Source organism: Hydractinia symbiolongicarpus, chromosome 9, assembly GCF_029227915.1.
Source record: "Hydractinia symbiolongicarpus strain clone_291-10 chromosome 9, HSymV2.1, whole genome shotgun sequence".
In the NCBI taxonomy this organism is placed as follows: domain Eukaryota; kingdom Metazoa; phylum Cnidaria; class Hydrozoa; order Anthoathecata; family Hydractiniidae; genus Hydractinia; species Hydractinia symbiolongicarpus.
Window position 1 is genome coordinate 25,319,057 of NC_079883.1, and position 13,163 is coordinate 25,332,219.

General features: G+C 33.7%; 1 protein-coding gene across 1 annotated transcript; it reads left to right on the plus strand.

The window, feature by feature from the left end:
• Positions 1-1,800: 1,800 nt before the first annotated feature.
• Positions 1,801-12,673, plus strand: LOC130656819 (26S proteasome regulatory subunit 4). The gene is made up of 13 exons (XM_057459753.1): positions 1,801-1,926; positions 7,268-7,318; positions 7,409-7,505; positions 9,143-9,267; positions 9,523-9,708; positions 9,802-9,930; positions 10,514-10,610; positions 10,801-10,889; positions 11,121-11,221; positions 11,635-11,731; positions 11,833-11,887; positions 12,037-12,191; positions 12,406-12,673. The coding sequence occupies exons 1-13, from the start codon at positions 1,924-1,926 to the stop codon at positions 12,538-12,540; spliced, it is 1,320 nt and encodes a 439-aa protein (XP_057315736.1). The 5' UTR covers positions 1,801-1,923; the 3' UTR covers positions 12,541-12,673.
• Positions 12,674-13,163: the final 490 nt, after the last annotated feature.

The following is a 13,163-nucleotide window of genomic DNA, read 5'->3' on the forward strand; positions in this document are numbered from 1 at the left end:
CTTAGGTGATGGAAGTGATTAAGAAAAAAGTGGTAATCTTCTGGTTAAAATCTGAGATCACACTAAATATGTTACTATAAAAAGGGTTCAATTTGTAGCATTTTAAATAGCCGTAAAACCTGTTATTTTACATCCTAAAACCAGCATGATAAAAAAACGATGTAAATTTCAATTCAAACGAACTGTAATTTGAACCATTAACATAACTCATTTTTGAACCAGAACTTAATTTGCTAAGATACAGCCTTTTCTGCCTCTCAAGTTTAACTTTATCTCGGAATTGAGGCACTCAATGAATAAAAATATTTACGAAATTAGGCAATTTGTTCTACCTTTTGCTAAGGAACTTAGGTATAAGAATCATTTTTAGTATCAAACTCTTTAATTGAGTTTAGCATAATTAGGAAATTCTATTGATATTTAAAAGGGGACTTGCTCTTCTCAATTTATTTCTCGGGATATAGTACTAATTCACAGACTTGCAACATTAAGACGATCAATTACCGTCTTGGTTGGGATGGTTGTCTATAACCAGTAAATGATGAAGGATTTGGAATGGTATTCTTTTGTAGAAAAAAAGATAGAAAGGAAGCCGCTCTAAATTTACTTTCGACGGCTTATGTTAAGCAAGCAATAATCTTGTAGCCTGACCAAAACAAATATGTAACGCAAAATGGCATCTTTTGGCCGATTTCTTGTTTTTGTAATTGGAGGTGACAAGAATCGTTGTGTTTCTTAATTTTGAATTATTTAACCTTGATGCACTTACAGGTTCTTTCTGAAAAAAAAATATGTATTCACTCATACAAATGTTACAGATCTTTACAAAGTCATAAACCTTTTAACTTCCCGCCGCAGGAACTGTGGATTTTTCTAGCAATTTACGTGCAATCCGTGGTGGAGGGCTCATTTGGAAAACACGTTATAATTACCCGCGACCCAACATAAGTAATAGGATACTCCCCAATTAACAACCAAATCAAAATAATGGAGGATAATGATTCTTTCTAAAAGTCTTGGTTACCCTGAAGATCTAGTCCAAAAAAGGTAAAAAACCGAACCACACATAACGTTGGCGGGAAAAATAGTCGTCGTTAGTTTTTTCCAGTTTTAACATTTTTGTTAAGAAAAATAATGAAGGTGAAATTCTCAGAGCGGAAAAGGAAGTTTGTCAGAAGTTTAGTACCGAGACGGATGTGTAGAAAGTCGAAGTTTTCTGTACATAGGGTTAATAACTACATTTACTATACAGCATAACAAAGTGTTTTTTTTCGCAAGTACGATTTTTTAAGACTGGCTGAGGTCACGAGTTGCGAGTTTCTCGTTACGAGATACGAATTCTTCCCTTAAATCCACGAGCTACGAATCACGTTTTAGTTTTTTAAACACGAGTTGTGAGTTGAAATTCACGAGTTGATGCAATAATTTTACGAGTTGTTACATAAAATCAACGAGTTGCTACATAAATTTCATAAATCATAATAGCATTCACCCTCGTCCCCGGGTTTTTTTGTCTTTTTGATATGACAGATGATGTAAAAAATATATTTTTCGTCGTCTTTTTCTCATATCAAACGGACAAGAAAACCTGGGGACGGGGGTGAATAGCATTGGCCTGCGTTCTGCAATCTTCCCCATGATCGTTTGCGTAGAACTTATTTAAAATATTGTCTTGGAAAAAAAGCTAGGTTAAAATTAAATGTCCGGAAAGTGAGTAACAGAACAAAAATATACGAACGAAAACAAACTGTTCTTCCTTGCTTCAGTATGTATGGGGGCTCAGGTTTGGGACACGGGGTCCAGTCCCCTACAACTGTCATGCTGACGCCACCGAAACGAGGCTGTTTAATAATAAAAGACTAAGAAGTGGCAAGTCTAGCTGTTGTTTTTGTTCAAGGAAAAGCACCTGGATTGGTTTGAAATATGGTAATTATTCCTCCTTTCCAAGTTTTTACTTTAATTTGGTGCGGCCCCTTTAGAGACAATTCTTAAAATATTGGTTTAATGAGGTAAAATATGGGTGGCAAACAAAGTTTGTGACAAATATAGCTAGGTTTAATATTTTTGCATAATTAATTAGGTACTACTTGCATAATGATCGTTAATTATACGAAAACCTTTTGTTTCAAGCCTTTTGTTTTAAACTTGCAGGGGTCATTCTTTATATATTATGCTTTTGTAGGACATGTACTAAGACCCCCTCAAAAATATGTTATGTTCGCGTCCTGAAGACCCTGCAAAAATGAGTCGGTCAATCGGTTTTGTGACCTTATACTGCGCTTGGATCGGAAAAGAAAAATTTCAGTTTTTTTCTGACGTACCGACCCGGGTTTTTATTACCAAAAGTTGAGTCGGTCGGAAGAAGCGAACATAACATATTTTTGATGGCGGCCTAAAATGATGAAATTTTAGGAAATATTTTTTTTGATATGCTATTTTGAATATATATTTAATGGAATTTTGTCAATAGTGGTCGTTTTTCTTGATTCTAATACATGTCCCAGCATGTATGTTAATGAAACTTCAAAATTTCAAGAAAAATCTTGTTCAGAACTGTAGAGTATGAGACTTGATATATATAAGTAAAAACGCATAATGCATAAAAAATAAATTTTTTGGCTTAAAATGCAACATTAAAATCCCTCCAGGTGCATATGTTTCTCACCTTCTACAGCTTTTCTGCATCTATAAATCCTTACCACTTGTAATTTTTTTCTACATCCAATTCAGCACATGATAATTTGAAATTCATGTTATGCAAACAAAGACTGTCTTTTTCTTTGTTACCAATTCATAACCCTTTAGCACTTTATTCTGCATCTTTTTAAAACACCGTATAACCCTGTAGCACCATTATTGAACTCAATAACCACATAATCAACTGCCAATTCAATAATTTTTTGACTGACGTAGGTGTTTCAGGGGCATTTATTCCAAATAAGATTGTTGATCGATTTGCTGTTATTTTGCGTTTGTCCCTGTAAACATTGTGACAGTAAATCTTCAGAACTTATATTCCTGAAGATTGGAATAAACAATTCATTAACAGCCAAAGGTAAACTTAACTTTACTTTGTACTTGGATTCACCAGTTAGCTGGTCTGACCACCATGGACACCAGCTGTTAGATGTTCTGGGACAAAATTTATGTCGCTCCTTTATCTACATCATATGGTTGTGAGGCAACTACTTCATTGAAATTACCATCCCCAATGTATGATGTATATCTCAAATTAGAATGTCCAAACATCTTTATGGCTCCGGCACCTTCCATAGCGCCTGAAGATTTACTGTGATTTGCATTGCCAACATGATTGTTCTTCCAATTAAAATAGGCAGGTTTGTTAGTTTTACCTTTCCAATAGTGACAAGCTTGACTTTTTTGGATATAATGTTTTAGATAAGTCTCAATATGTTTTCCATTTTCTCTTGACATCAGGGTTACAATGCCTTTTATTGATGTGTGTCTTCTCTTTTGCCATGTCCCATTCAGTGATACCTGGCAATCTACCACAGAGTCGTCAGGTGCACCTATAGATATTTTTTCCTTCGTTTCTTTAGCTGCAAGGACGTGTCAATACATTTTCTATTTTCTTTTGACATCAGTGGGTACAACACCGTTTATTGATGTGTGTCCTCTTTTTTGCCATGTCCCATTCAGTGAAACTTGGCAATCTACCACAGAGTCGTCAGGTGCACCTGGACATTTTTTTTTCTTCATTTCTTTAGTGCAAGTATCTTAGCAGTATCTTCATATGCATTATGCAGTGCATTGTTTATATTACTGTTGTCATAAGTGGTGGCATATTCATACAACGAACAAAATATTTTATGGCAGCATGTTCACAAAGTTCACGAATAGCAAATACTTTTCTTATATTTATGATAGAGAGTCTCTTGAGCAATTTAATTTAAAAAGAAAAAACAATCCCCTTCTCTTTTTCAGGTCATTGCTCAGGTGTAACTTGTTCTCACTTTGGACAATATAACTATGATCACCAAAGATAGACTGCAAGATAGAAAAGTTTTTAATAACATTGTAGTCATGCTCATAAAACTTTGTACTATCAACATCACCATTTTCGGTGTCAGTTAAAATGTTCAATTTTTTTCACTAGTGCTACAAACATCATCGCCAACAATAGCATGCACTTCCAGCTTCAACAACAGTAGCTGTATTAAAGTTTTCTTCAATTACATGAGTAGATACATTTTTCACAGTGTATCTGATACCTTTGAACTGTGGTCTTTTACATTTTCTATTTCTTCTTGGCATTTTTAACTAATCAACAACTCAGGGATAACTAAGGTTTCTTTATGGGTAACCATTACCCTAAAAAAGATTTTTTGATTGGGAAGTCACATACGTGGTACAATTTCGCCATATGATATAATTTCACCTTTAGCCAGCTAGCTAGCATTTCCAATCCCAAAGTCCAAAATCTTGACATTGCCCCAGAAGTATATTATTTTACTTGTGAGGCTTTTAAACTCTCTTTTAATGATTTACACCTCTTCAATTTTTGAATAAGTGGTGCAAATTTGCATGGACTGCTGCTCCATACCCTACCCACCAATGATTTCTTGATTTTTATTTTCCTGGTGAGCAGTATGACAATTTACCCCAATCAGGTAAGTGTTGCTCAATCTATTAAAATTACCTAATCAGTTAAGTCACGACTTATGTTACTGCAGTCCTGCTTCAACTTACTATACATTATAAATAACATCGTCCAGTTGCAAATTCCTTTCATATCAGAAAATATGGACCAATAACATTTCCTTTTTTTTTCATTTCCACATGTTTTGAAGTTTTGTATGTTTGTGAAAGTTTGTCACCAATTGTGGTTAAATTAAATCATTGCAAAAAATGCTAAAATTTAATTAATTAAATGCTGTTTTTTCTGTGTTGAACTTTGATATTTATTTAGGCATTTAATGATAATGTTTTTATTGCAAATTATATTAGAGTTTTTACTTATTATAATTGTACTACTTTTCTGCAGTAAAAAAAAAAATCTTTAAACTAAGGGTATAGCTAAAACATAAAACCTTACATTCCGTGCACAAAAGGAAAAATTAAGCCAATTTAAAAGACTACAGTAAGAACAAGGCGTTATGTAAAGTGAGAACGCACAAAGAATGAGTAGTGAGTTTGCTGACATGTTTTAATAAGTTCAAAAATTACATAACAAAATTCTGTTAATTGTAAGTTACGAAACTACCAAGTGTTATTTGTGGACACTTGCAGTTTTTAATAATATTCCATGAATGCTTTTGAAAGCTCTTATCATAGAAGTGTAGCGCAGTTGAGAATCAAAATGCCCGGTGATAAGGTTTGCATACAAGTTTAAAACTGTGTACCTCACATTTTTGTATCTAAACATTCTTACAAAGAAACATGCAGTGTTTAATGTTTGCGCTGCATATTTGAAAAATGTCAAGAGAAAAAAAACAACTTACAGTAACCTTTTTTTAGCTGTCCAAACAGACAGCTGTACAAACTTGCGTAGTATGATACTATAAAGATCGCCGTAAAATTCTATGTTATATGCCATCTTGTTGTTATTAACATTTCTCTTTATTAATGATGTCATTTCTTTCAGCACAATTTTACAAGCGAGTAGCACTGGAACTATATTTGGCACTATATGGAACTATATATGTTTAAGTTTAAAGAGAAATTGTTGAAACAGGATATTTTTCTTAAAAGATAGTGTTAAATGTTATAACAGAAAAAATAATGGATAAATAGTCTAAAAGTAACTTCTAGTATCTAATATTATATATATATGTGATTTTTTCGTATTTTAAAAGAGTTACACTCACCTCAATCAGGTAGTAATTTCTGTCTCTTATTATATGGTGGGATGCATTGAAGTAGTGTTCTTCAAATTGCCTTACACTTGCTTTGACACTTCTTTTCTATTGATTTTTAATCGGTATATTTTGTTATGTTTTTTTGTGGCTGTGTAACTTAGCAGACCTCCTTTCCACTAATAGTATTGCTAACCCCTGGGAATGGAGTTCCATGTAGGACATGGACTTATTTCTACCGTTCTCATTTGAGTAATATATCCAACCCAGAATGGCAGGTTTGGTAAATTATACAACCTATTTCTTTAAATAAATATTTTTTGATTTGACACAAATTTATGCACACACCTGTTGATAATATATTGAATTTTTGGTTTTATTGCTCAGCTATGTAAGAATATTATGATAAACAATTTTTTTTAAAAAGAAAAAATTATTCCTACAGAGATCAACTTTGTTGGAAGGTATATATTAATTGTTTTAGCTATGAAGTCATTAACTTGAGTGGATGTTTTATGCTCAATAAATCCAAGATAATAGAGTAACATGGCAAAAAAAACGAGCTAGTTTGAATTTTTTAACAAAAAAAAAGGTCGAAGCAATGGTCAAGAAAAAAAATATTTAAAAAACAATATCTGAAGTTATTGAACTTTTAACAAAAAGTGGATATGTCATTTGGAATTTCCCATGAAAATCTTTCAATCAACAAAAGAAGAACCTTGGTGACATGGCGATGCAATGTTTCTACAAAAATTTCACTGAAGAAAAAAAAATCATTGTACTCTCCCTTTGCAATTTATTCTCTAAAACTATTCTGTATTGTTTATAATTTAAAAATTTGATCCCCCTTATATATTTATCTCCCACCTAGATTTGTGTGCTATGCTTCTTCCATAACCATTACTATCATATTGATATAGTTTTATGTTTGGTTGAGCAAGTACTAAATAAATTCGAGATGCTAACTAGTAAATAACATTTTTTGATAGAAAAAAATAGTTTTTCTTGATTTGGAATGGATAAGCTATTATAAGCATCATTTATTGAGATTTTTGTCATGACCTTTTTTATTGAGCTTTACTTTTTCCAACAAATTAGGTTTTCTTCAAGCCTAATTTAGAAAATGGCAAATATATTTCCGATTTTCTTGTGTGGCATAAATCATCATCATTCTCGACTGGGTAATGCTATGAATACTTAGCTTGCTTCTTTAAAGCTCACCTAAAAATATTTCTGTTTTTCAAATTGGTGTTAAACATTGACATAACTATTATTATCATTCCTACAGGGTCAAGATCTTTCTGCTTTTAAATCAATAGCTCTGTTTGGAAACAAACTTTTAGGTCCCAACACATCTAAAGGTTTTTAATTACTTTCAAGATGGACTAGTTTTTAAAATATTTAATGTATGATTTCTTTGCATTTTAGAATTTCAATATTTAATATTTTAGGGACAAAATCAATCAGGACCAGGCAATAGGGACAAGAAGAAAGACGACAAGGTAAAGATTTTGATACATTTTAAAAACTTTTGATAAAACTTACCTTTTACAATCTGCAACAGTATGTTAGTTGCATTTTTTGTTTTTTAGGACAAGAAGAAAAAGTATGAACCTCCTATCCCTACAAGAGTTGGAAAAAAGGCGAAAAAACATAGAGGACCAGATGCTTCCAATAAACTTCCACAAGGTTAGTTTTGTGCTGTTGTTTTTGAATCTCTATAATAATACGCCAGTTCTGTGTGTCTGTAACAGGCAAAGTGGATCAGTTCATTTTACTTTGATCTTACCAAAATTTTTTTTGAAGTAACGGAAAAATGCATGTCTATTATGTAGAATTTTCTGACATTACGGCACAACGTTAATAACACTACTTTACCGTCAATATGAAGCTGTTACAGTGCAGTTAAATTTTTGAGGTCAAATAACTTGGAAACGAGGTACCAATTTGGGTATGTTTCGTAAACCTGCGTCCCCGAATCTGATTCGGAATAGACAGGTTGATAACGTCATCACAAAACCTACAAACCCCAATATCTCTGCAACCGTTTGTCAAAATTACATGTTCCTATACATTTTCTTGATCAGCATTTCAAGATCTATACGATGAATGCAACGGGTGTACAAATTTGTGAAAAAAAATTTATGTAACTTTTGGTAGGGTCTTTACTGGCGTCAGCAAAATTTTTACACCCTTATATCTCCTTAGGCGATTTTCAAAAACATACTATACATTATTTTGATCAGCGTTTCAACCTCTACACATTACAAACAACAAATGACTAAATTTCATCAATTTTTTTTTTGTATATGCACTGCTGACATCAGCAAAAGGTCTAAAATAACCAATTTTTACATTGTCCTCCTGCCTAAGTGGATTTCTCCACGGGCCTTATCGAGTAGTCTCTTATAATAATACGGAGACTGTGTCTGTCCGTAACAGGCAAAGTGGATGAGTTTATTTTCCTTTGATGTTGCCGAAAAATGCATGTCTAATATGTTATGTTTTTTGACGTTACGGCACAACGTCAATAACACTACTTTAACGTCAGTATCCTATATTAAATTAATGAAGCCGTTACAGTGCACTTAAAATTTTGAGGCCAAATAACTTGGAAACGAGGTGGTGACGTCAATGGTTTTTCACCGCCTCTGTAACTAGGGACCACCTGGAACCAATTTGGGTAAGTTTCCCAGATCTGGGTCCCCAAATCCGTTTCAGAATGGACGGGTTGATGATGTCATCAAAAAACATTTAAACCTTAATATCTCTGTAACCGTTTGTCAAAAGTACATAATCCTATACATTTTCTTGATCATCGTTTCAAGATCTATACGATGAAGGCAACAGGTATACAAATTTCTAAAAAAAATAAATTCGGGGTTTTGACGGCTGTTGCTGACGTCAGCAAACATTTTAAACCCTTATATCTCATTAACCGCTTATCAAAACCACATGTATATGATATACATTTTCTTGATCAGCAGTTTAAGCTCTACACAATAGAGACAACGTGAAAAAAAATTCCAAGAAAAAATATTTTGTCTCTTAAGAGATCCTTGCTGACGTCATCAATTTAAATAGCAGTTCTTTTTTACTGATATCCTGTCTAAGTAGATTTTTCCACGGGCTTTATCGACTAGTGTATATTAATGCTTAAGAAAAAATCTGATATATATCGCTTAAGGATGTTTAAACATGCATTATTTTAACTCTATCTGACTTATTTGATAGATTTATTCTTATGTGTTATGTAACATTCATCTGCTTATTATTGCTAATGTTATATATAGCAAATTGAAATTGCAACTTTTGTCCATTTTCAGTAACACCACACAGAAACTGTCGCCTAAAGTTGTTGAAAATGGAAAGGATCAAGGATTACTTACTAATGGAAGAAGAATTTATACAAAATCAAGAACGATTAAAACCACAGGAAGAAAAACACGAGGTAAGTAAAGTATCGTTGCTTTTGTTTTTGTTGTTGCTGTTGTTGTCGTTACCGTTGTCTACGTGCCACAAGGAGTTATGGAACTTCAGTCACACAACTTAATAAAGCCTTCAATCCTCTTAACCTTTAAAAGATCTTAACCTTTAAAAGCAAATCTTCTTTGAATCATCTCTGTAGTGTCTTTTATTAAACAAAGGGATTTAAACAAGTTATTTTGGCGAATAATAAGAAATCGTTTGCGTGTGCATTTTTTAGGAAGAAAGAAGCAAAGTTGACGATCTTCGAGGCACACCTATGTCTGTTGGTTCGCTGGAAGAAATAATAGACGACAATCATGCCATCGTTTCAACGTCTGTCGGCTCCGAACATTACGTCAGTATTTTATCGTTTGTAGACAAAGACTTGTTGGAGCCTGGGTGTTCAGTGCTTCTCAATCACAAGGTAAGAATCGTACTCACATACAGTGTACATTAGAAATATGCTCTCATTTTCTTCTATTTACATCTTAAATAAACCTTGTATTTTTTTTACTAGGTGCACGCAGTTGTTGGGGTTTTGGGCGACGACACGGATCCAATGGTCAGTGTAATGAAACTAGACAAAGCACCACAAGAATCGTACGCTGATATAGGAGGCTTGGACAAACAAATACAGGAAATAAAAGTAAGAATATTTTATTGAAATTAAAAGCTGCTTTTTAGTTCATATTGAATACACTCAGCTTTATAATTTAGCCAACCGTTGTCTTGTGGTGGATTGTTCTCTTTAGTTGCAAAAGGTTATGGTTTCAATACCTTCCGAATCATGCTAGGAACTTTGAAAGCTTGACTCCATTTTTTCAGTTTAGCGTTCAGCATAGAATATAGGATTGATGTCTGAGTCGGCTGTCTACCATATTACACGAAAATAACAAAGCAAGTAATTCACGGGTCCATAATTATTGCGATTAAAAATTAACGCGAATTTCGAAATTCGCTTTATTTACTTGCTTCGTTATTTTCGTGTAATAAGCTAGTTAAACAGTTGCTGTGCTTGCACGACTTCCGCAATTATGATAGTCTTGCATGAATTAAAAATCCCCCTTAGCGGGACCGTACTGATAATAATATTTGTAGAAACCGAAGACAGTATCCGAAATAAATAAATACTTATTAAACTAATAAAAATAACAGTTCAACAAAAAAAAGTCAATGCTACTATTATTGTGTGTATATTTCAGCCTTCTTATGAACATTATTATTTGCAGGAATCTGTGGAACTCCCGTTAACACATCCAGAATTATACGAAGAAATGGGAATCAAACCTCCGAAAGGAGTAATTTTATACGGAGCGCCTGGAACTGGTAAGTAGTTAGCGCTTGTAATGAAGTCAAGATTTGGTTTACTGTATGACATTTAGTTAATTTAGAAGTGGAGTTTTAATATATTGTGATACAAGTCCATATGGTTTCATTGCCATTTGGGAGATGTTCTTTTTTTGTCTTGCTGTTTTCGTGTTAATAGTAGGCGTTCCTTATGTTTATCGATTTTTAGGAAAGACTCTGCTCGCAAAAGCTGTAGCAAATCAAACGTCAGCTACATTTCTACGTGTTGTTGGCTCAGAACTTATACAAAAATATTTAGTACGTTTGTATTCTTAATATTTAAACAAAAGCGTAACTTTGAATTTTGACTTGAAAAGTTTGTTAAAATTTTCTTTTTTTTATTACTAAAGAAAGTCTTTTTCTTATGTAATAGTGTGAGGAATATCATGGCATATCATTTTTGAGATTATTTTTGTGACTGTTACTGATGTTAAAAATGAAGTGACGTTCAAAGTGAGTTATGAGAAGACAATTTATTTTTTAATGTAGGGTGATGGTCCAAAGTTGGTCCGTGAATTATTTCGTGTAGCAGAAGAACAAGCACCGTCTATAGTGTTTATTGATGAAATCGATGCAGTTGGAACTAAAAGGTACGTTTGTTGTTTTCTTTCTGAAGAGTGCTGGTCTTGTCAGAAAATACTTTTCAGAACGTAATTAATTGGCTGAGATATTTGGAATAAACAACATACCTTCTCGGCCATACTTTTCGTTGGCCCTAATTTTTGTCGGTCCTAAATCGTGTCACCCGAAATTTTCGTCACCTTGGACAGACAAACTTTGGGCCGATAAAGTTTTCGTAACTTGCTGACGAAAAATATTTACAAACTGTACCCGTTGTTGGAATAAAGTTTGTATTTCATAAAAAGTTGTCTCGGCAAAGTGGAGCTCGATTTAGGCCTGTCGTTAAGTCCTCAGCTCTTGTTTTAACTTTCTTTTTGTTTGAAATCATACATTTCGTCCAAGTTGGGCGTTACTTCATCGTTACCTTTTATCATTATTTCAGATACGAATCAAACTCTGGCGGAGAGCGTGAAATTCAACGAACTATGTTAGAACTTTTAAATCAACTGGACGGTTTCGATTCGAGGGGAGATGTAAAAGTTAGTATTGCTTGTTGCAACGGCAGTTATTCTCCATGTTGATATGAGTTGCGTGTTTTGTTTCTGTGCTTCCAAAGTTTTTTCTTTATTTGTTGTTTTAGGTTATAATGGCAACAAATAGAATTGACTCTCTCGACCCTGCGTTAATTCGGCCTGGTAAGCGCGAATTTCTGTTACTTTTTACTGCGAAGTTGAGCAGTCAGCAAAAAATATTCAAGACGGTTACAATTGTGAAAAATAACCGACGGTGTAAAATGAACAAGGCAGTGAAATGTGTGATATTTTTTAATTATCTCTTCTACCAGGTCGTATCGATCGTAAAATCGAATTTCCTCTACCTGATCAGAAAACTAAACGACGTATATTTAACATTCATACCGACCGCATGACGTTAGCTGATGACGTCGATTTAGAAGAATATATCCTCGCCAAAGACGATCTGTCGGGTGCCGACATTAAGGTAAGAATCTTTAATGCTGACATGCTGATGTCAGAATTACCAGGCGTTGTTTTGAATGTTTCGAGAAATTAGAGTTCTTACGGTGACAATATCTGGTTGTTTCGGCTGCCGTGTTTTGTCATCCAGTGTTTGAGATAATAATTTTTTGAGAAGAAATTGGTTGCCACGCGTTGATTGTTATTTAAGAACTAATTTATAGCTGTTTTCTTTGTAGGCAATATGTACGGAAGCCGGTTTGTTGGCCTTGCGTGAACGTCGAATGAAAGTGACGAATGAAGATTTTAAGAAAGCTAAGGAGAATGTGTTATACCGAAAACAAGAAGGAACTCCTGAAGGGTTATATCTGTAAAGATTAAAATTACTATTGAGTAGAAATCGATGAATATTGTCTACAACAACATGTGTCAATATTAACTATGATGTCCTGTTTGGAAGATATTTTAAATATTTTTTAAGAATATCGTATATTCAAATCCACTAGATGTATTGCTATTCTCACGTGCTTTTATCTCTCTCTCTCACTCTTTGCTGGGTTCAAAATAACTGTGCCTTACAACTTGACTATGAAATAATCCGTGAATGTACGTCTCGTTTTAGTTTATTATGGGTGGTTCATTTATTCTTCTCTTTAATAATAGCCGCATTCCGTCTATCTGTCTGTCCTTGTCCTGTTACGGAAACGCGTAATGCGTTATATGAAGGACAGGCGACCCCGTCGATTTTTCCACGGGTTAACGACTAGTCTCAATAAAAGCCGTATTTTGTCCGTCTTTTCGGGAGAAAAGCGAGGTGCAAGCGACCCTGTGGATATTTCCACAGGGTTACCGATCAGTATTTATATATTGTTGCTCTTTTTGAGAAGCATGCTGACGTTACTAACAGGATCAGGTGTAAATTTAATTCAGCGATGTACAAAATTATTTGAAGGCGAGTTCTTTTAATTTAGTGTGACTTTAGTTTAGATTTCTTTAA

Excerpts from the sequence above, each read along its gene's own strand:
- LOC130656819 (XM_057459753.1), top strand. Across the intron at positions 9,709-9,801 it reads CAGTGCTTCTCAATCACAAG|GTGCACGCAGTTGTTGGGGT; the intron begins GTAAGAATCGTA and ends TTTTTTTACTAG. Across the intron at positions 10,611-10,800 it reads ATACGGAGCGCCTGGAACTG|GAAAGACTCTGCTCGCAAAA; the intron begins GTAAGTAGTTAG and ends ATCGATTTTTAG.